This window comes from Sapajus apella, unplaced genomic scaffold, assembly GCF_009761245.1.
Source record: "Sapajus apella isolate SASKATOON/1434 unplaced genomic scaffold, GSC_monkey_1.0 scaffold2, whole genome shotgun sequence".
In the NCBI taxonomy this organism is placed as follows: Eukaryota; Metazoa; Chordata; class Mammalia; order Primates; family Cebidae; genus Sapajus; species Sapajus apella.
The window spans coordinates 68275983-68300652 of record NW_022436942.1 but is presented as its reverse complement, the minus strand read 5'-3'; the positions used below and the strand labels follow the sequence as shown (position 1 = coordinate 68300652).

The window sequence follows — 24670 nt, the reverse complement described above, 5'->3', positions numbered from 1 at the left end:
TTGTTGGTCTCATATATGTCTTCTTTTGAAAACTGTCTGTTCATGTCCTTCACCCACTTTTGAATGGGTTTTTTTTTCTTGTAAATCTGTTTTAGTTCTTTGTAGATTCTAGGTATTAGCCCTTTGTCAGGTAGATTGCAAAATTTTTTTCCCATCCTGTTGGTTGCTGGTTCACTTTAGTGATTATTTCTTTTGCTGCATAGAAGCTCTGGAGTTTAATTAGATTCCATTTGTCTATTTTGGCTTTTGTTGCCAATGCTTTTGGTGTTTTAATCATGAAGTCCTTACCTAACTCTATGTCCTGAATGGTTTTGCCTAGGTTTTCTTCTAGGGTTTTGATGGTGTTAGGTCTTATGTTTAAGTCTTTAATCCATCTGGAGTTAATTTTAGTGTAAGGTGTCAGGAAGGGGTCCAGTTCCTGCTTTCTGCACATCGCTAGTCAGTTTTCCCAACACTATATATTAAAAAGGGAATCCTTTCCCCATTGTTTGTTTTTGTCAGGCTTGTCAAAGATCTGATGGTTGTAGATGTGTGGTATTGCTTCCGAGGCCTGTTTTGTTCCATAGGTTTATATCTCTGTTTTGGTACTAGTACTATGCTGTTTTGATTACTGTAGCCTCATAGTATAGTTTGAAATCAGGTAGCGTGATGCCTCCAGCTTTGTTCTTTTTGCTTGGGATTGTCTTGGCTATGCAGGTTTTCTTTTGGTTCCATATGAAGTTTAAGGTGGTTTTTTCCAGTTCTGTGAAGAGGGTCATAGGTAGCTTGATGGGGATAGCATGGAATCTATAAATTACCTTGGGCAGAATGGCCATTTTCACAATATTGATTCTTCCTGACCATGAGCATGGAATGTTTTTCCATCTGTTTGTGTCCTCTCTTATTTCCTTGAGCAGTGGTTTATAGTTCTCCTTGAAGAGGTCCTTTGCATCCTTTATTAGTTGTATTCCTAGGTATTTTATTCTCTTTGTAGCAATTGTGAATGGCAGTTGGTTCTTGATTTGGCTCTCTTTAAGTCTGTTATTGATGTATAGGAATGCTTGTGATTTCTGCACATTGATTTTGTATCCTGAGACTTTGCTGAAGTTGCTTATCAATTTCAGGAGATTTTGGGCTGACGACAGGGTCTTCTAAATATATAATCATGTCATCTGCAAATAGAGACAATTTGACTTTCTCCTTTCCTAATTAAGTACGCTTTATTTCTTTTTCTTGCCTGATTGCTCTGGCTAGAACTTCCAATACTATATTGAATAGGAGTGGTGAGAAAGGGCATCCTTGTCTAGTGCCAGATTTCAAAGGGAATGCTTCCTGTTTTTGCCCATTCAGTATGATATTGGCTGTGGGTGTGTTGTAAATAGCTTTTATTATTTTGAGATACGTTCCGTCGATACCTAGTTTATTGAGAGTTTTTAGCATAAAGGGCTGCTGAATTTTGTCGAAGACCTTCTCTGCATCTATTGAGATAATCATGTGGTTTTTGTCTTTGGTTCTATTTATGTGCTGGATTACGTTTATAGACTTGCATATGTTGAACCAGCCTTGCATCCCTGGGATGAAGCCTACTTGATCGTGATGGATAAGCTTTTTGATGTGCTGTTGCAATCAGTTTGCCAGTATTTTATTGAAGATTTTTGCATCTATGTTCATCACGGATATTGGTCTGAAGTTTCCTTTTTTTGTTGAGTCTCTGCTTGGTTTTGGCATCAGGATGATGCTGGCCTCATAAAATGATTTGGGAAGCATTCCCTCTTTTTGGATTGTTTGGAATAGTTTCAGAAGGAGTGGTACCAGCTCCTTTTTTGTATGTCTGGTAGAATCCAGCTGTGAACCCATCTGGACCTGGGCTGTTGTTTGGCAGGCTATTAATTGCTGTCTCAACTTCAGCCCTTGTTATTGGTCTATTCAGGGTTCCAACTTCTTTCTGGTTTAGGCTTGGGAGGATGCAAGTGTCCAGGAATTTATCCATTTCTTCCAGGTTTACTGGTTTATGTGCATAGAGTTGTTTGTAGTAATCTCTGTTGGTAGTTTGTATTTCTGTGGAATCAATAGTGATATCCCCTTTATTGTTTTTTTATTGCATCTATTTGATTCTTCTCTCTTTTCTTTTTTATTAATCTGGCTAACAGTCTATTTTGTTGATCTTTTCAAAAAACCAGCTCCTAGATTTATTAATTTTTTGAAGGTTTTTTTGTGTCTCTATCTCCTTCAGTTCTGCGATCTTAGTTATTTCTTGTCTTCTGCTAGCTTTTGAGTTTTTTTGATCTTGCGCCTCTAGCTTTTTCAATTTTTATGATAGGGTATTGATTTTAGATCTTTCTTTGCTTCTTATGTGGGCATTTATTGCTATAAATTTTCCTCTAGACACTGCTTTAAATGTGTCCCAGAGACTCTGGCACGTTGTGTCTTCATTCTCGTTGGTTTTGAAGAACATCTTTATTTCTGCCTTCATTTCATTGTTTATCCAGTCAACATCCAAGAGCCAGTTGTTCAGTTTCCATGAAGTTGTGCTGTTCTCAGTTAGTTTTTTAATCCTGAATTCTAATTTGATTGCACTGTGGTCTGAGAGACTGTTTGTTATTTCCATGCTTTTGCATTTGCTGAGGAGTGATTTATTTCCAATTATGTGGTCAGTTTTAGAGTAGGGGTGATGTAGTGCTACAAAGAATGTATAATCTGTGGATTTGGGGTGGAGAGTTCTGTAAATGTCTATTAGGTTTGCTCGGTCCAGATCTGAGTTCAAGTCCTGGATAACCTTGTTAATTTTCTGTCTTGGTGATCTGTCTAATATTGACAGTGGAGTGTTAAAATCTCCTACTATTATTGTGTGGGAGTCTAAGTCTCTTTGTAGGTTGTTAACAACTTGCTTTATGTGTCTTGGTGCTCCTGTATTAGGTGCGTATATATTTAGGATTGTTAGCTCTTCTTGTTGCATTGATCCTTTTACCATTATATAATGCCCTTCTTTGTCTCTTTTGATATTTGTTGGTTTAAAGTCTATTTTATCAGAGACTAGGATTGCAACTCCTGCTTTTTTTTGCTCTCCATTTGCTTGGTAAATCTTCCCCATCCCTTTATTTTGAGCCTGTGTGTCCTTGCATGTGAGATTGGTTTCCTGGATACAGCACACTGATGGGTTTTGACTTTTTATCCAATTTGCCAGTCTGTCTTTTGATTGGGGCATTTAGTCCATTTACATTTAAGGTTAATATTGTTATATGTGACTTTGATCCTGCCATTTTGATGCTGGCTAGTTGTTTTGCCCATTAGCTGACGCAGTTTCTTCATTGTGTCAATGCTCTTTACGATTTGGTATGTTTTTGGAGTGGCTGGTACTGGTTGTTCCTTTCTATGTTTAGTGCTTCTTTCAGGAGCTCTTGTAAGGCAGGCCTTATGGTGACAAAATCTTTCAGGAATTGCTTGTTCATAAAGGATTTTATTTCTCCTTTGCTCATGAAGCTTAAGTTTGGCTGGATATGAAATTCTAGGTTGAAAGTTCTTTTCTTTAAGGATGTTTAATATTGGCCCCCACTGTCTTCTGGCTTGTAGGGTTTCTGCCGAGAGATCCACTGTGAGTCTGATGGGCTTCCCTTTGTGGGTAACACGACCTTTCTCTCTGGCTGCCCTTAGCATTTTTTTCCTTCATTTCAACCCTGGTGAATCTGATGATTACGTGCCTTGGGGTTGCTCTTCTTGAGAAATATCTTTGTGATGTTCTCTGTATTTCCTGGACTTTAATATTGGCCTGCCTTGCTAAGTTGGGGAAGTTCTCCTGGATAATATTATGAAGAGTGTTTTCCAGCTTGGTTTCATTCTCTCTGTCACATTCAGTTACACCTATCAAATGTAGATTAGGTCTTTTCACATAATCCCATATTTCTTGGAGGTTTTGTTCATTTCTTTTCACTCTTTTTTCTCTAATCTTGCTTACTTGTTTTATTTCATTGAGTTGATCTTCAATCTCTGATATCCTTTCTTCTGCTTGGTCGATTCGGCTACTGAAACTTGTGTATGCTTTGCGAAGTTCTTGTGTTGTATTTTTCAGCTCCATCAAGTCATTTATAATCTTCTCTAAGCTGTTTATTTTCATTAGCATTTTGTCAAACCTTTTTCAAGGTTCTTAGTTTCTCTGCATTGGGTTAGAATATGCTCTTTTAGCTCAGAGGAGTTTGTTATTACCCACCTTCTGAAGCCTATTTCTGTCAATTCATCAGACTCATTCTCTATCCAGCTTTGTCCCCTTCCTGGTGGGGAGTTGTGATCCCTCGGAAGAGGAGAGGCATTCTGGTTTTTGGTGTTTTCATCTTTTTGCACTGGTTTCTTCCCATCTTTGTGGATTTATCTAACTGTGGTCTTTGTAGTTGGTGACTTTCGGATGGGGTCTCTGAGTGGATGTCCTTTTTGTTGATGCTGAAGTTATTTCTTTCCGTTTTTTAGTTTTTCTTCTAACCGTCAGGTCCCTCTGCTATAGGCCTGCTGGAGGTCCACTCCAGACCCTGCTTGCCTGGGGATCACCTGCATTGTTCTTGCTGGGAACCGCACTCCACAATTGTTCCTATTCGGCCATCACAATTATATTCTTTTAAACTTGTAAGCCTCTATGATGAGGTTGGCCTCACCAGACAAGCATGTATTACTGACAAAATAACTTTACGATATGTTCTTAGCCCTTTATGGAAATGCATTTATCAACAAATATAAATTTTTGTATTATCTGTTTGCTCCTACTATTTTTCACTTTTATAATTTAATATTTATAATACTTAAATCCAATATAAATTCACTTAATTAAAAAGAGAAAATTTGGAACATAGTATCTTGTAAAATCACTAACATATCTGCAATTTTACATCAAGATGGCCAGGTGCAGTGGCTCACATCTCAGTATGGCCGGGTGCAGTGGCTCACACCCATAATCTCAGCACTTTGGGAGGCCGAGGTGGGTGGATCACTCAAGGTCAGGAGTTTGAGACCAGCCTGGTCAATATGGTAAAACCCTGTCTCTAATAAAAATACAAAAATTAGCTGGGTGTGGTGGCTGGCACCTGTAATCCCAGCTACTCAGGAGGCTGAGACAGGAAAATAACTTGAACCCGGGAGGCAGAGGTTGCAGTGAGCCAAGATCACGCCATTGCACTCCAGCCTGGGGAACGCCATTGCACTCCAGCCTGGGGAACACCATTGCACTCCAGCCTGGGCAACAAGAGTGAAACTCCATCTCAAAAAAAAAAAAAGAGTACCTCAGTATTATTGCAAAAAGACTATTTGGTTTTAAATAACTTTTATAAAATAAGATTAACTGCCCAATATTAACATTCAAACTAAGAAAGTCAAACACACTAATAGTTTCACATAAAAAACAGTACTCCTCCCCTTGTCCCATGAGATGGCTCAGCTTACCTCATCTCCCTTTAAAACCTCAGTACCATCAAATTCACGAGTCTGATTTCTCTTTACTGATGCTTCTCTCTCTAGGCTGGCTAACTTCTCCTTGGCCTCCTGAAGTTCCTCAGCTTTGGCTTCTTTTTTACGGGAAATGATAGATGCCTAATTGAGCATTAAATACGAATGTATAAGACATACAATCAACTTTCAATTATCTTGTGAAATTATCTATTTTTTAGATTTTACCAAGTTATATTTTCAATGTTAGCCTGGCCTCTTCTAACCAATACCCCCTGCCCTACTACTCATCATTACTAATTATAATATTTAATATGAACATACAATGTATATTAAATACTAACCTACAAACATTTTGGAAGACAAAGCTCTGAAAATATAAGACATATGAGCAGATATATAAAAATGTGCTAATGAGAAAAATATTAAAGTCTTTTCAAATAATACTCAAAGGCTAATGAAAATATATCCTAGGTAAGTCAACAGATGGTAACACCAAGTCTACTATATTTTTACATGGTAGGTTTCCCTTCATTGGAAGAAAAAAATGCTTTATTCTCAAAATTATAACACAGGTCATCTTATTAAATTCAATATCTCCATATTTATAGTGAAATGTTAAAACATCTATTATATTTGGGGCATTCTAATAAATAAAATGCAGGTTCAAAATCAAACATCTGACTCACCAGAATTAGGCAAATATTTACAAAATGCAAATGGCTACTCTTAGCAGCATTTTATATTCTAATAACTCTTGGGAGATTTCCTTAAATGAACCATATCTGTACTAGTTTAAGAACAACATTAGCCAAACTGTCTTAAGTGAAATGACACCAATAATTTTTCAAGCAAATTTGACAGGAGAATGGAATCTCTAGCACAAATCCTTAGAAAATTCTATTTTCCTTCTTGTTTAAACAAAAATGAAAAGACAGGTGATGATGAAGGAATGTTTCACTCTATAGAACTATTCTAGCTAAAAAAATGAAGGAGGCTGGATGCAGTGGCTCAGGTCTGTAATCCCAGCACTTTGAGAGGCCAAGGTGGGAGGATCACTTGAGCCCAGGAGTTCAAGACCAGCCTAGGCAACATAGTGAGGCCCTGACTCTACAAAAAATAAAATAAAATAAAATAAAATAAAATAGCTGGATGTGGTGATGCACACATGTGGTCCCAACTACTTGACAGGGTGAGGTGGGAGGCTGACTTGAGCCTGGGAGGTTGAGGCTGCAGTGAGCCATGATCATGCTACTGCAATCTAGCCTGGGTGACAGAGACCCTGTCTCAATAAAAAAAGAGAAAAGAAAGAAAAAGAAGAAAAGAAAGAAAGAAAGAAAAGAAAAGAAAAGAAAGAAAAAAAAGTGGGTCAGGCGTGGGCTCATGCCTGTAATCATAGTACTCTGGGAGGCTGAGGTAGGCAGATCACCTAAGGTCAGGAGTTCAAGATCAGCCTGGCCAACACGGTAAAACCCAGTTTCTATTAAAAATACCAAAATTAGCCAGACATGGTGGGGTGTGCCTGTAGTTTCAGCTACTTGGGAGGCAGAGGTAGGAGAACTGCTTAAACCTGGGAGGTGGAGGCTACAGTGAGCCAAGACTGTGCCACTGCATTCTAGCCTGGGTGAGAGAGAGACTCCATCTCAAAAGAAAAAAAACCCAAAGTGGTGAAGAAGGAATGGTAGACTACCAGATTGTACAAGAATTGATAGTACACGTCAATAACAAAATAAGTAACATGATAAAATAAACTTCATCTTCAAACCAGGATCTTATTTAATAGAAAAATATGAGGGTATTGCCCACTAAAGTCAGGAACAAGAAGAAAATGCCCACTACCTTTACTACAATTTAATTACTGTGTTGAAAGTACTTGCTAACAGACATGAGAAAGAAATTAGAAGCATAAATATTGGAAAGGAAAAATTGGAATTTGCATATCATATAATTATGTGCCCAAAAAGATCAAAAGAATCAATGAAAAAACTACAGAAAACAAATCAATAGCTTTCATAGACAATCAGTCAGAGACCTAAGGAACAAAAAGCCCTCATTAATAAAAGCAAAAATATGTGTGATGGTTAATATTAGGTGTCAACTTGACTGGATTGAGGGATGTTGAGGGATGCCTAGGTAGCTGGTAAAGAATTTTTTCTGGGTGTGTCTGTAAGGGTGTTGCCAGAGGAGACTAACATTTGAATCAGTGGACTGGGAGACAAAGACCCACTCTCAATGTGGTAGGCACCATTCAATCAGCTGCCAGCGCTGCTAGAACAAGGCAGGGCGAGGAAGGTGGGATAGCTTTGCTCACTGAGTCTACTGGCTCTTTTTTTCTTCCCATGTTGGATGTTTCCTCTCCTCCTGTCCTTGGACATCGGATTCCAGGTTTTTCAGCCTTTGGACCCTGGGACACCAACAGCTTCCTGGGGCTCTTGGCCTTTCAAAACTTCCCTAGTTTTGAGGCTTTTGGCCTTGGACTGAGCCACTACTGGCTTTTCTTTCTCCAGCTTGCAGATGGCCTACCATGGGACTTTGCCTTGTAATTGTGTGAGCCAATTATCCATAATAAAGTCTCTTTTATATATACATATATCCTATTGGTTAGTCAGAACCAACAACTCCTTCATTTTTTAAGCTAGAATAGTTCTACAGAGTGAAACATCCTTCATTGGTTCTGATAACCAATAGGATATATGGTTTCAGTGAATATGTACTCTTTCTGGGTCCACAAAGGGGCATAGTTTTAAGGGCAATAACTTCCCAGTGCCATGCCCCCCTCCCATGCCTCTCCATCCGGGAGACCTAATGGTTTCTGTTCAAATTTTCACGTGTGCGGGAAGAACCAAAGGTCAGTTGCTCCAGTGGAAGTTTAAAGGAACTCTTTTCATTGGCCAGGGGGCTTGGAGAAGGTGGAAATTCCTCCTAGGTTAAAAGTCTCCTTCTTTCACACCCCTTTGGATTCCATACTTGGGTCACCTTCCACACTCCCTTTGTGGAAGCTGTCTTTCTTCTGGAAAGCTTGTGGAAGCTTGTCTTCCCCTCCTAAACTCCATCTCTCTCTCTCAATTCCCTTCCACTCAGTGTGGAAGCTGCTTTCCTCTCCTGGATTCCATCTTTCTGGATTCTCTCACTCAGTGTGTGAGGAGCTTTCCTTCTCTGGTTTTCTCCCTCTGAGAACCCTTCTCACTCAGTGTGAGAGCGGCATGTCTTTCTCTCACTCAGTGTGAGAGCTAGCTGTTTCTTTCTCTCCCCTTCTCCTTTTTCTCTCTCTGCCTAAATAAATAACTTTTCTACAAAAACTTTTTGGGTCCAGTATTTACTTTACAAGCACACCCGCTGTGGTCCTCTCTCCCATTCTTGGGAGAGAGTGAGACCAAGAGTCTGGAGCCCACTGAGTACTTCCCTGTACCCCAAAATCCGGGAACAGGTTGATTAGGAGAACCCTGACTAATACAATATGTACACATAAATTTTACAAAAAGAGTTTCAAAATAGTTTGAAGACGTGAGATTCTGAGAAGGTGGTTCTCATCACATGGATTCTACCAGTAAAATTGTTGGAATACTGAGTGCTTGCCACATCCAGTGGGAAGCTTGGACAGTAAAATGAGGCTAATTTCAATCAATTTCAGCCCTTGGCACAATAGCAGGTCCCACCCCTACCCCCAGCCCCAAACATATGTTCCTGGTGCAGCTTTAACACAGCTTGCTGGAGCAAGGGTGAACAGAAAGGACCTACTCCTCCAGTATTTGGGATCTATGCACTGAGTGCTGCTTTTGATCACAGAAGTACAGACAAAGAGAAGAAGGCCATTGTTGCATCTTGCACCGTTGTTGCAAGTCCCTCCCGCTCTGACTAAAGTGACTTCTAGAGGATTTACAGGTCTAGATCCTTTTTGTTCTCTCTTTAATTCTTCTCATTTTCCCCTTTTCGAAGCCAGAGACTTTAAGACTAAGACATTAAAAAACAACTGCATATATGGGGAAATTTAGAAAGCGACCACACATGCCCAGGGAAAGGCACTGGCTCAGAAAAGACCTGAGATAATAAAAAGAAATTTTAAAAAAAATTTGAGACAGGGTTTGGTTCTGTCACTCAGGCTGGAGTGCAATGGTGCAATCTGGGCTCACTGAAACCTCCACCTCCTGGGCTCAAGCAATCTACCCACATCAGCCTTCTGAGTAGCTGAGACCACAGGCACATACCATGACACCCAGCTACCTTTCTGTATTTTTAGTAGTGACAGGGTCTTGCTATGTTGCCCGGGTTAGTCTCAAACTCCTGAGCTCAAGCAGTCCACTTGTCTTGGCCTCCCAAAGTGTTGAGATTATAGGCATAAGCCACTGAGCCCAGCCTATCTTAACTTTACATTTTAGCCTATTCTTTGGGACAGTCTACACCAATCAAAAAAACAAAAACAACAGCAAAAAAACAGTAAACCCCTGGGAAAAGAGAGAATCTAATTTCCAGAGTAACTATATTATTAGATTCAAATGTCTACTTTTCAACCAAAAGAATCACAAAGCATACAAAGAAATAATAAAATAGGACACATCTAAAGGAAAAATATGAGGCCAGGCACAGTGGCTTACACCTATAATCCCAACACTTTGGGAGGCCAAGGCAGAAGGATCCCTTGAGGCCAGGAGTTTGAGACCAGCCTGAGCAGCATAATGAGACCCTGTTTCTACTTTTTAGTATATAATTAAAAAATAAAAATAAAAAACATGCCAGACATGGTAGCTCATGCCTATAATCCCAGTACTTTGGGAGGCCGAGGCAGGTGGATCACTCCAGGTCAGGAGTTCTGAGATCAGTCTGGCAAACATGGTGAAACCTGTCTCTACCAAAAATATAAAAATCAGTTGGGTGTGATGGTGCACACCTGTAATCCCACCTACTTAGGAGGCTGAGGCAAGAGAATTGCATGAACCCAGGAGACGGAGGTTAGAGTGAGCTGAGATCGCGCCACTGCACTCCAGCCTGTAGTGAGAATCGGTCTCAAAAATAAATAAACAAAATAAAAAAACAAAGGAAAAAAATGAATCAATAGAAATTCTCTGATGGCAGATCAACTAGATAAAGACTTTAAAACTACTGTCTTAAAGATGCTCAAAGAACTCACGGCAGATGAGACTATCAAGAAAACAATGTAGGCTGGGTGTGGTGGCTCATGCCTGTAATCTCAGCACTTTGGGAGGCTGAGGTGGGCAGATCATGAGGTCAGGAGATCGAGACCATCCTGGCTAAAACAGTGAAACCCCATCTCTACTAAAAATACATAAAATTAGCTGGGCATGGTGGCACACGCCTATAGTCCCAGCTACTCAGGAGGCTGAGGCAGGAGACTCGCTTGAAACTGGGAGGCAGAGGTTGCAGTGAGCCAAGATCGAGATCACACCACTGCACTCCAGCCTGAGTGACAAGAGTGAGACTCTGTCTCAACAAAACAAAGCAAAACAAAACAAAACAAAAAATAATGTATTAACAAAATGGAAATATCAATACAGAGAAAACCTAAAAAGAAAGCAAAAAGAAATTCTGGAACTAAAAAGTACAATATTGAAATTAAAAACTCACTAAAGGGGCCTGGCACAGTGGCTCACACCTGTAATCCCAGCATTTGGAAGGCTGAGGCGGGCAGATCACGAGGTCAGCAGTTCAAGACCAGCCTGGCTAACATGGTGAAACCCTGTCTACTAAAAATACAAAAATTAGCTGGGCATGGTGGTGCATGCCTGTATTCCTATCTACTTGGGAGGCTGAGGCAGAAGAATTGCTTGAACGGGGACCCAGGAGGCTGAAGTTGCAGTTAGTCGAGATCGCACCACTGCACCCTAGCCTGGGCTACAGAGCAAGACTCTGTCACAAAAAAAAAAAAAATTCACTAGAGGGATTTAAAAGCAGATTTGGGGAGGCAGAAAAAAGAATCTGTGAACTTGAAAACAAGACAATGGAAATTATCAACTCTGAGAAATAGAGAAAAATATTGAAGAAAAGTGAACAGAGCCTAAGGGACATGTGGGACACCATTAAGTAGACCAATATATTCATTGTGGGAGTCCCAAAGGAAAAGACAAAGTGAAAGATAGAATATGTGAAGAAACCATGTCTTGAAAACTTCATCAATTTGATGAAATAAAATATCGAAAAATCAGAATAAACTCCAAGAAAGATGAACTGAAAGAGACACACACTGAGACACATTAAAATCAAACTGTTGGCACCTGACTTTCTTTCTTTAACCTTCATGTGCCCACTTGGGTCTCTTCCAAGTGTGCTTCCTTTTTTTTCTGTCCTAAGGCCTTTTATTATTATTACTATTATCATTATTATTTTGAGATGGAGTCTCAGTCTGTTGCCCAGGCTGGAGTGTACTGGTACAACCTTGGTTCACTGCAACCTCCTCCTCTCAGGTTTAAGCAATTCTCCTGTCTCAGCTTCCCGAGTAGCTGGGACTACAGGCACACACCCCAATGCCTAGCTAATTTTTGTATTTTTTAATAGAGACACAGTTTCACCATATTGGCCACGCTAGTCTTGAACTCCTGACCTCAAGATCTGTCTGCCTTGGCCTCCCAAAGTGCTGAGATTATAGGCGTGAGCCACTGCACTCGGCATCTAAGGCCTTTTAAAATAAACTTCTATTCCTGCTCTAAAAATAAATAAATAAATAAATAAATAAAATTGTCAAAGCCAAAGGCAAAAAGAAGTTTCTAAAAGCATCAAAAAACTGGCTAGTCACATATAAGAGATCCTCAATAAGATCATCAGCAAATTTCTAATCAGAAACTTTGGAGGCCACAAAGCAGTGGAATAATATATTAAGATGCTAAAAGAAAGAACTGTCAGCCAGGTGTGATGGCTCACTCCTGTAATCCCAGCAATTTGGGAGGCTGAGGTGAGCAGACTGCCTGAGCCGAGGAAATTGAGACCATGCTGGCCAACATGGTATAAAACCCTGTCTCTACTGAAAATACAAAAATTAGCCAGGTAGGGTGTCAGGCAACTGTAGTCCCAGCTACTTAGGAGGCCGAGGCAGGAGAATTGCTTGAACCCAGGAGGCGGAGGTTGCAGTGAGCTGAGATGGTGCCACTGCACTCCAGTCTGGGCAACAGAGTGAGACTCCATTGAAAAAAAAAAAGAACTGTCAACCAAGAATCCTATATCTGGCAAAACTGTCCTTCAAAAGTAAGGAAGAGGCCAGGTGTGGTGGCTCACACTTGTAAGCCCAGCACTTTGGGAGCCTGGGGCAGGCAGATCACTTGAGGTCAGGAGTTCAAGACCAGCCTGGCCAACATGGTGAAACTCCATCTCTACTAAAAATACAAAAATTAGCTGGGTGTACTGGTGGACACCTGTAGTCCCAGCTACTCAGGAGATTGAGGCAGGAGAATCACTCGAACCCAGAAGGTAGAAGTTGTAGTGAGTGGAGATCATGCCACTGCACTCCATTTCCCCCCTCAGAAAAAAAGTAAGGAAGAAATTAAGACATTCCCAGATAAACAAAAGCTACATTCCCAGATAGGCAAAAGCTAAGGGAGTTTGTAACAACTAGGCCTGCCTTGCAAGAAATGCTCAAATAAGTCCTGCAAGGTGAAATAAAAAGATACTAAATGTATAAGAAAGAAAGAGCTCAATAAGGGCAAATATATGAGCAATTATGAAAGCTAGCATTAGTGTAACAATGGTTTGTAAATCCACTTTTTGTTCTCTACATAATTTAAGAGACTATACATTTAAAATAACATAATTATTATTAATAGCTGAATGGCTAGTATTACTGTAATTTCAGTTTATAATTCCACATTTGTTTTGTACATAATTTAAGAGATTAATGCATTTAAAAGAACTATTAGTTTATGTTTTGGGGCACACAATGTGTAAAGATGTAATTTTGCGACATGAAAAACTGAAAGGGATGGGGATCGAGCTGTAATGGAGCAGAGTTTTTATATGTTATTGAAGATAAACTTGTATAACTTCAAATTACAGTGATATAACTTTAAGATGTTAATTGTAATCCCCCTGGTAACCACAAAGAAAATAGCTGTAGAATATACACAAAGGAAATGAGAAAGGAATTTAAACATTTCACTATAAAAAATCAACTAAACACAAAAGACAGTAAAGCAGGAAATGAGAGACAAAAAAGCTATAATGCATATAGAAAACAAATAGTAAAATGACGGAAGTAATTACTTTAAATATAAATAGATTGAATATCCAATCAAAAGGCAGTGATTTGCAGAATGGATAAAAAAACATGTGAATCAATAATGTTGTCTACAGGAGACTCATTTTAGATCCAAAGATATAAATAAATTGAAAGTAAAAGGATGGAAAAAGATATTCCATTCAAATAGTAAACAAAAGACAACAGGGTGACTATATTAATATTACATGAAATAATGTTAAATTTTAAAAGTGTACAAGAGACAAAGAAGGATATTATCTATTAGTAAAAGATTCCATACAGCAAGATTATAAACAATTATAAACATTTTCACACCTATTGACAGACCATCAAAATATCTGAGGCAAAAACTGACAGAATTCTTGAATTAATTCTTTTAAAAAAAAAGAAAAAAAAAAACAGAATTGAACACAGAAAATTATATAACAGTCTGAGACTTCAACATTCAGTCTCAATAATGGATAGAACAATGTAAGTTAGAAAATACAGGACTTAACAAAATAAACCAACTAGATCTAGTGGACATATAGAGAACTGAGACATATAGAGGCTGAGATCTTGCCACTGCACTCAAGCCTGGGTGATGGAGTGAGACTCTTTGTCTCCAAAAAAAAAAAAAAAAGTTTTAATAGATTTTAAAAGATATCATAATATCATACAGAGTACCTTATTTAACTGGAGATGAAGCTAGAAATCATTAACAGAAACAAAACTGGTAAATTCACAAATTTGTGGAAATTAAAAATATATTTTTTTATTTTTTTCGTGTAAGTCTTGCAATGTCACCCAGGCTGTAAAGCAGAGGCGCAATCTTGGTTAACTGCAACCTCTGCCGACCAGGTTTGATTTTTCCATCTCAGCCTCCTGAGAAGCTGGGATTACAGACATACACCACCATGCTTGGCTAATTTTTCCTTTTTTTTTTTTTAAAGACAGGGTTTCACCATATTGGTCCGGCTGGTCTCGAACTCCTGACCTCAGGTGATCCGCCTGCCACAGCCTCCCAAAGTGTTGGGATTACAGGCGTGAGCCACCGCGCCCGGCATGGTTGGCTAATTTTTGCATTTTTAACAGAGATGGGTTTTGCCATGTTGGCCAGGCTGGTCTTGAACTCCTGGCCTCATGAGATCTGCCTGCCTCAGCCTCCCAAAGTGCTGGGATTACAGGCATGAGCCACCACACTGGCCAAAAATACATTTTTATTTATTTTTATTGTATTTTTTTAGGAGTAGGAGGTTTAACAGGCAAAACAAAGAGAAAATGAAAGGAAAACAGCTCTCTCACTAGTTAGAGAGAGGGGACTTCCAAGAGCAAAAAGACCCCCAAAATGCATTTTTAAGTAACCAATAGATAAAGAAGAGATCACAAAAGAAACTAGAAAATACTTACAAATAAATGAAAATAAAAATACACATATCAAAACTTATGGGACACAGTGAAAACAGTGCTAAGGGAGAAATTTAAAGCTATAAACACATTACAATACAAGAAAGATCTTAAATCATCAACCCAATGTTACAACTGAACTAGAAAGAAGGCCGGGTGTGGTGGCTCATGCCTGTAATCCCAGCACTTTGGGAGACTGAGGCTGGGGGATCACTTTAGGTCAGGAGTTTGAGACCAGCCTGGCCAATATGGTGAAACCCCATCTCTACCAAAAAATCAAAAAATTAGCCTGGCATGGTGGCACACACCTGTAGTCCCAGCTGCTCTGGAGGCTGAGGTGGGAGAATCGCCTGAACCTAGGTTGCGGAGGTTGCAGTGAGCCAAGATTGTGCCACTGCACTCCAGCCTGGGTGACAGAGTAAGACCCTGTCTCATTTAAAAAAAAAAAAAAAAAGGCCAGGCACGGTGGCTCACTCCTGTAATTCCAGCACTTTGGGAGGCCAAGAAAGGCAGATCACAAGGTCAGGAGATTGAGACCATCCTGGCCAACATGATGAAACCCCATCTCTACTAAAAACACAAAAAATTAGCTGGGTGTGGTGGCACATGCCTGTAGTCCCAGCTACTTAGGAGGCTGAGGCAGGAGAACTGTTTGAAACATGGGAGGCAGAGAGGTTGCAGTGAGCTGAGATTGTGCCATTGCACTGCAGCCTGGGTGACGAGAGCAAGATGAAAGAAAGGAAAGGAAAGAAAAGAAAAAGAAAAGAGGAAGGAAGGGAGGGAGGGAGGGAGGGAAGGAAGGAAGGAAGGAAGGAAGAAAGAAAGAAAGAGAAAGAAAGAAAGAAAGGAAAAAGAAAAATAGAGAAAATCATTAAAATCAAAGTTGGTTCTTTGAAAAGATCAACAAAATTGACAACTTTTAGCTAGCTGCATTATGAAAAAAAGACTAAAATTACTAAACTCAAAAAAAGTAGGGACATTACTACTGATACTACAGAAATAAAAAGAATTATAAGTGAATAGCATGAACAACTGCAAACCAATATATTGGATAACCTAGATGAAATGGACAAATTCCTAGAAACACAATAATAATCAAGACCAAATCACAAAGAAATAGAAAAACTGAAAAGACCTGTAGCTAGTAAGGAGACTGAATGAGTCATCAAAAATCTTCCAACAATGGGTACAAAAAACAGAAGGAATGAATAACGCCTAGTATTTGATAGCACAACAGGGTGACTATAGTCAATAATAATTTAACTGTACATTTATAAGTAACTAAAAGAGTGTAACTGGATTTTTTTGTAACACAAAGGATAAATGCTTGAGGATGGATACCCCATTCCCCATGATGTGATTCTTACACACTGCATCCCCGTATCAAAATATCTCATGTACCCCATACATATATACACCTTCTATGTACCCACAAAAGTTAAAAATTAAAATCATTTTAAAAATTGGTTTAACTTAAAAAAAAAAATCTCCCAACAAAGAAAAGCCCTGGATCTGATGGCCTCACTGGTGAATTCCACCCAACATTTAAATAACAAATACCAAATCCTTCTCAAACTTTTCAAAGAAATTCAAGAGAAGGGTAAATTCCTATCTCATTCTCTGATACTGTTAGGGAACCGCATAAGGCCATCACAAGGAAACATAAGGCAAACGTTTCATAACACTGGATTTAGCAATAATTTCTTGGATATGACACCAAAAGCACAGGCAACAAAAGAAAAAAAGTAGACAAATTGGACTTCATTGAGAGTTAAAAACTTGTGCATCAAAAAGACACTGTCAACAGAGTAAAAAGGCAACACACAGAATGGGAGAAAATATTTACAAATCATCTATCTGACAACGGATTAACATCGTGAATAAACCAGGCATGGTGGCTGATGCCTGTAATCCCAGTACTTTGGGAGGCCAAGGTGGGAGGATCTCTTGAAGGGTTCCCAGACCAGACTGGACAGCATAGGAAGCATCTCTACAAAAAATTACCTAGATGCAGTGGTAGGTGCCTGTAGTCTCAGCTACTTGGGAGGCTGAGGAGGGAGGATCACTTGGGCCCAGGAGTTCAAGGCTGCAGTGAGCTATGATGGCACACTCCAGCCAAGGCAACAGAGTGAGACCCTATCTCTAAGAAAAAAAAATCCAGAATATACAGAGAACTCCTAAAATCCAGCAACAAAACACCAAACAACCCAATTCAAAAATGAGGTTACTATCCAAAATATATAAGGAACTCAACTCAATAGCAAGAAAATAGATAACCTGATTAAACAATGGGCTGAGAACCTAAAGAGACATTTATTAAAGACATATAAGGCCGGGCATGGTGGCTCATGCCTGTAATCCCAGCACTTTGGGAGGCCGAGGCAGACAGATCATGAGGTCAGGAGTTCGAAATCAGCCTGGCCAACATGGTGAAATCTGGTCTCTACTAAAAATACAAAAATCAGCCGGGCGTGGTGGTACGCGTCTGGAGTCCTAACTACTCAGGAGGCTGAGGCACAAGAACCAACTGAACCCGGGAGGCAGAGGTTGCAGTGATCCGAGATTGTGCCACCATACTCCAGCCTGGGTGACAGAGCGAGACTCTGTCTCAAAAAAAAAAAAAAAAAATACACACACACACAAATGGCCAATGGGTATACGAAAAAATGTTCAACATTCCTAATCATCAAGGAAATGTAAATTTTAAAATGTTCAACACCCCTAATCATCAAGGAAATGTAAATTTTAAAATGAGTTACCACCTCACACCTGTTAGAATGGCTACTATCAAAACGACACACGACAATAAGTGGTGGTAAGGGTGTGAAGAAAAGGGATCTCTGGTACACTGTTGATGGGAATGTAAATTAGTATAGCCATATAGAAAACAGTATGGAGGTTCCTCAAAAATTAAAAATAGAACTAGCATATAATCCAGCAGTCCCACTAGTGTGTATATATCCAAGGGAAATAAAAATCAGTATATTAAAGAGATATCTGCATTTACATGGTCATTGCAGCATTAATTTCAATGGCCAACATATGGAATCAACTCACGTGTCCATCAATGAATGACTGAAGAAAGAAAGAAAATGTGGTATATACATAATGGAATACTATTCAGTCTTAAAAAAAGAAGGAAATTTTGTCATTTACAACAACATAGATGAGCCTGAGGGACATTATGTTAAGTGAAATAAAGCCAGGCACAGAAAGACAAATACTACATGATCTCACTCATATGTGGAATCTTAAAAAGTTGAACTCATGGAAGCAGAAGAGTAGAATGGTGGTTATCAAGGATCGGGGAGGCATACAGATTGGAAAGATACTGGTCAAAGGATATAAAATTTCAGTTAGGGGGAATAAATTCAAGAAATCTTTGTATAATATCATGATTATAGGTAATGTATCTTAGACTTGAAAATTGTTGAGAGGGTAGATGTTAATTGTTCTCACCACAAAAAAAAAGTGTGTGAGGTAATGCATATGTTTATTAGTTTGATTTAGCCATTCCATGATGGATACATATTTTAAAACATCATGTTGTAAACCATAAATATAAACAATTTGTATTTGTCAATTTAAAAACTAATTTTAGAATTCCATATGTCCACACAAAAACTTGCATAAGAATGTTTAAAGAAAATTTTTAAAAAATGTTCACAGAAGCATTATTCATGATAGCCAAAAAGTGAAAACAACCTAAATGTCCATCAACCAATGAATAGATAAACAAAACATGATGTAGCCATACAACGGAATATTATTCAGCAATAAAAAGGAATGACATAGTGATATATATACTACAACCTGGATGAACTTTAAAAACATTATGCTAAGTGAAACAAGCCAATGACAAAGAATAACAGTAAAAGATTCCATTTACATGAAATGTTCGTGACAGGCAAAAATCTATAGAAACTGATTTGGTCTCAAATCAGTTGAGGCTGGGGGTTTAGGGGAAAAATGGAAAGTGGGTGCTAATCAGTTTGGCATTTCTTTTAGGGATGATAAAATTTTTTTTTTTTTTTTTTTTTTTTTTTTTATTGGGACGGAGTTTCACTTATGTTTCCCAGGTTGGAGTGCAATGGTGCGATCTCGGCTCACCGCAACCTCCGCCTCCTGGGTTCAGGCAATTCTCCTGCCTCAGCCTCCTGAGTAGCTGGGATTACAGGCACGCACCACCATGCCCAGCTAATTTTTTTTTGTATTTTTAGTAGAGACGGGGTTTCACCGTGTTGACCAGGATGGTTTCGATCTCTTGACCTCGTGATCCACCCGCCTCGGCCTCCCAAAGTGCTGGGATTACAGGCTTGAGCCACCGCGCCCGGCCTGATAAAATTGTTTTAAAATTGATTGTGGTGCTGGTTGCACAAACTCTATAAATACACCAAAATACCACTGAAGTATATACTTTAAATGAGTCAATTATATGGTATGTGAATTACATCTCAATAAACTTATTTTTAAAAAGGAATAAAGTTTTTCTACTATGAAATGATCACCAGCATACATTGTTAAGAAAAAGAGTGTGTTTAATATGTTCTTCTTTCCTTAAGAGTGAGATATGAGTATATATGTCTATATTATAATATTTCTAATGAAATAATAAAATGTGAAATTAAAAAAAATAATTACCTATGTGGAAAGGAAAGAACAGGGTGGAAGCACAGGGATAGACATTAGAAACTTCTTTGAATACATATCCCAAGAACAAAATGAACTAAAAATCAATTTTCTGTAGTAATTATATTCTTGATGGTATCAGTAGTACTTTTATTGTGAGACTATTCTGTTTAAAATGTGGATTAATATTATACAAGTGATGAATTATGTTGGTTCCACTGGACAAAAGCAAATGATGAATTAAATTATGTTGATGTTACTAAGAACCAGGATTCTCATTGTGGGAAAAGGAAAAACATGTGAGATTGATGAGGCTAAGTAAAATCAAGTAGTCCTGAATCTGAACTGGAAGGATGAGTATGCACTGATGGTGTACTTTATGAAAGAGAAAGACAAAGAAATACCTCCTAGCTTGGTCCACTGAAAAGACCTAAAAACAATGGCTATTAAAAAACATAGCCGGGTGTGATGGGTCACACCTGTAATCCCAGCACTTTGGGAGGCCAAGGCAGGTGGATCACTTGAGGTCAGGAGTTTGAGACCAGCCTGACCAACATGGTGAAACCCCATCTCTACTAAAAATGCAAAATTAGCTGGGCGTGGTGGCACACACCTATAATCCCAGCTACTTGGGAGGGTGAGACAGGAGAATTGCTTGAACCTGGAAGGTGGAGGTTGTAGAAAGCCGAGATCACACCATTGCACTGCAGCCTGGGCAACAAGAACATAACTTTGTCTAAAAAAAAAGAAAAGAAAACAAACAAACAAAAAACCAATGAGAACTCCTAACACCCAGACTGGTTTTGATACAGAAGTGGGGCAGGGAAGTGCTGGGTAGAGGAGGGCATGGTCCCTGGTGAGGGCTCCACCCCTGGGTCTGTGCCCATGGACCTAGGTGAGGACAGGCACTCCTGCCTTCATGCCCAAATGATGCATTTCCTAAAACCTCCCTGGCCTGCCATGCCCCACTTTGCACCTATAAAAACCCTGAGACCCTAGCAGATAGACACGCAAGTGGCTGGACGTCAAGAGGAGCAGATCAGTGGAAGAAGACACAAGTGGCTCAGTATCGACAGACACCAACAGGCACCGGCAGGCCATTGACTGACCTAGGCCATTGACTGGCAGAACAACGCAGAGTCTGGCTGGGGCAGTGGGAGAAGAGTCAGGGTAGTCGGAGAAGAGTCAGGGTAGTCTGAGAAGACTTGGGCCACTCGGTGGCCTGACTCCAGGGGAAAACCAGCTCCCTACTGGCTCCCCCATCTGCTGAAAGCTACTTCCACTCAATAAAACCTTGCACTCATTCTCCAAGCCCACGTGTGATCTGATTCCTCAGAACACCAAGGCAAGAACCCCAGAATACAGAAAGCCCTCTGGCCTTGCAATAAGGCAGGGGTCTAATTGAGCTGACTAACATAAGCCGCCTACGGATGGCTAAACTAAAAGAGCACACTGTAACACATACCCACTGGGGTTTCAACTGTAAACATTCACCCCTGGACACTGACGTGGGGACAGAGGCCCACAACCTGTCTGTCAGTATGCTCCTCTAGAGGTTTGAACAGTGGGGTACTGAAGAAGGGAGCCACTCCCCCTGTCGAATGCCCTTCGATGGAGACAAGGGAACTTTTCCCGTTTCAGTTTCTAAATACCGTTTCCCTTAAAACATATCAGGTTCATAGAAGAAAGTCTAATTCCAGGTCTAGAGTAGGAAATGTAAACGACGGATGAACCTAGAAATCTCTTTAATAATCCAGAAAGCAAAGAAATTATCAAATACCACTAAAATCTGAAAAAAACTCAAAAGTTAACTTGAAAAGCCTCCCATTAACCAAAACTGGGACAATTTGAGCATCATTAAGAATAATGTTTGAAACTTATATGATAATATCTAGGATTCATAAAGACATTAAATAAACAAAAACAACAACAACAACAAATAGCCCTAATTGATCACTTGACTGTTGGAGGATGCAAATGAGTGAGAAGAAACAAATTCATTATGAAAACTGATAAATGATAAAAATCAAGCACGTAACTTGCCTATCCTATATGAACTACAGCTCAGGATAACCCAATAGTTGAGAGGTTTCTCTTTACAAAAGTAGTCCACCTAATAAATGAAGAAGGAATCAAAATGTGAACATTTTATAATTCGTAATAAAATTAATGGATAAGCAATGATAGTAAGTAGCTGCTCATGTCACAATAAGAGACAACCAAGCATTATCACTTCCAAATAAAAGTAGGTAATATCACCTAGAAAGTTTTCTTGTCAGGAAGCTGAGGCAGGAGAATCACTTGAACCCAGGAGGCAGAGGTTGCAGTGAGCCGAGACTGTGCCACTGCATTCCAGCACTCCAGCCTGGGCGACAAAGTGAGACTCCATTTCAAAAAAAAAAAAAGGCTGGGCACGGTGGGAGGCCGAGGTGGATGGATCACGAGGTCAAGAGATCGAGACCATCCTGGTCAACATGGTGAGACCCCGTCTCTACTAAAAATACAAAAATTAGCTAGGCATGGTGGCACACGCCTGTAGTCCCAGCTACTCAGGAGGCTGAGGCAGAATTGCTTGAACCCAGGAGGCAGAGGATGCGGTGAGCTGAGATCGCGCCATTGCACTCCAGCCTGGGTAACAAGAGCGAAACTCCGTCTCAGAAAAAAACAAAACAAAAACAAAAAACAGTTTTCTTGCCAAAAAAATTTCAAACCAGAACCTATTCAAGCTTCTAGTTCTAATTTATAGGAAATACAGGAAACAAATGAACGTGGTAAAACAACATCATCGGGTTGCAATCAGTGAAATACAAACTGTCCAGCAGGGCGTAGCGGTGGCCGCCTATAATCCCAGCTACTCAGGAGGCTGACGCATGAGAATTGCTTGAACCCAGGAGGCAGAGGTTGCAGTGAGCCAAGATCGCACCACTGCACCCCAGCCTGGACAACAAAGCAAAACTCTGTTTCAAAAAAAAATACAAACTGTGGGATATATCATGGGAGAAACGAACCAGGTTTGTCAACACATACATTGTCAAAAAGCATTAAACAGATAAATGGGTGAAAAGAGAACATATGGATTAAAAGAGACAAACTTTCTAGGACAGACAGGTGACAGCAAAAAAAAAAACCAAATCAAAAAAAAAAAACCTTATCAGCCAAATGCAATATATGAATCCTATATGGATCTTAACTGAAAAAAAGCAACTGAAAAAAAGAAAAAAGAGAGACAAGGAAATGTGATTGATTTCCTGGCTGACTGAATATTTTTTGATATTAAGGAATTATTAAAATTTTCAGATGTGGTACGTTGTGGTTAAGTTTTTAAAAAGCCTTTATTTTTTAGAGATATATTCTGAAACATTAACAGATGAAATGATATGATGAAGTCTGAAATATGCTTCAAAATAATACCGCTGGGGTTGGTAGTATAGAGGAAACAAGAATGGCCACGAACCCTGTAGCTCAGGGACACATGAGGTTTACTGAACAATTTGCCTCTACCTTTGCAATTGATTAAAAATTTCCAAAGGTTTTAAAAAAATTCTAATGTCCTTATATAATGCTTTGTTATGTAGCTTAGTATGTTCTGAGGTTACAGAATGCTTTTCACACTAAAATCCTCCTGCCTGGGTTCTTTCTTTGTAGATAAGCCATGGCTTTCACTTGAATCTTTGAAAGAAATATAAAACAAGATAAGTACTCTCAAAAAGTAAGTGACAATTTAGTTGTGGATAAAATAATAAATGCTTTAGCACTAAAATTTAGTTTATTCTACACTTGCAAACTAACTTTAGACCTGAAAAAGCATACTGTTATTAACCCATTAAAAATTATAAATATTGGCCAGGCACAGTGGCTCACACCTGTAATCCCAGCACTTTGGGAAGCCAAGGGGGGCAGATGACTTGAGGTCAGGATTTTGAGACCGGCCTGGCCAACATGGTGAAACCCCATCTCTACTAAAAATACAAAAATTAGCTGGGTGTGGTGGCAGGTGCCTGCAATCCCAGCTACTCGAGAGGCTGAGGCAGGGGAATTGCTTGAACCCAGGAGGCAGAGGTTGCAGTGAGCCGAGATCGCATCACTGCACTCCAGCCTGGGCAACAGAGTGAGACTATGTCTCAAAAAATAAATAAATAAATAAATAAATATTTTTATTTATACCACCTAGGTAAGCTTTCATTTTAAAAATAAAATTCCACAGTCACAGATATAAACAGAAACAGCTCTATTACCATAGTCTGTACAGGTTAAGGAAACTAAGTATTTTTAAGAGTATCAAATTTCAAACAAATAATTAGTGGAAAAGCTACAAAAGATGCTTATTCAAAATTGTAAATATTTTTATAATTTTGAATAAGCATCTTTTGTAGCTTTTCCACTAATTATTTGTTATATTCTGGAGATTAGCAGTGACAGAGTAACAATTATTCTCTACTTACTTCTCACTTTAAGACTATAGATAACACAGCCAGTGGTTCACAAATATGCTTACAGATCTAAATATCTGAGCCAAAAGAATGTTCTTACCTGTTGCCTATACAGTGAGAGTTTGCCTTCAATGGGCTCATTTCTCATCACTTTCTTTTCAATCAACTGGTTAACTTCTGTGTTTATTTCATTTATCTAAAACAGTATGAAAGCAAAAAAAAAAAAAAGTTAAAACTCTCCCTATGAGTACATAAATGGCCAAACCAGGTTTGAATTTATAGTTTTTTTTTTTTTTTTTAAGAGACAAGGTCTCTGCCCGGCACGGTGGCTCAAGCCTGTAATCCCAGCACTTTGGAAGGCCGAGGCAGGTGGATCACGAGGTCAAGAGATCGAGACCATCCTGGTCAACATGGTGAAACCCTGTCTCTACTTAAAATACAAAACATTAGCTGGGCATGGTGGTGTGTGCCTGTAATCCCAGCGACTCAGGAGGTTGAGGTAGGAGAATTGCCTGAACCCGGGAGGTGGAGGTTGCGGTGAGCCGAGATCGCGCCATTGCACTCCAGCCTAGGTAACAAGAGTGAAACTCTGTCTCAAAAAAAAAAAAAAAAAAAAAAAAAAAAG

At 39.3% G+C, this 24670-nt stretch overlaps 1 protein-coding gene across 6 annotated transcripts in view; it reads right to left on the bottom strand.

The window, feature by feature from the left end:
- Positions 1–24670, bottom strand: part of IFT81 (intraflagellar transport 81) — a 93242-nt gene that overhangs the window by 49527 nt on the left and 19045 nt on the right. For all 6 annotated transcript variants that reach the window (XM_032301296.1, XM_032301316.1, XM_032301324.1 and 3 more), the window contains 2 exons: positions 24146–24241; positions 5401–5547 (listed from right to left, as the gene is read on the bottom strand). In XM_032301296.1, coding sequence (XP_032157187.1) covers positions 5401–5547; positions 24146–24241 — 243 coding nt within the window. The remainder of the gene's footprint in view (positions 1–5400; positions 5548–24145; positions 24242–24670) is intronic.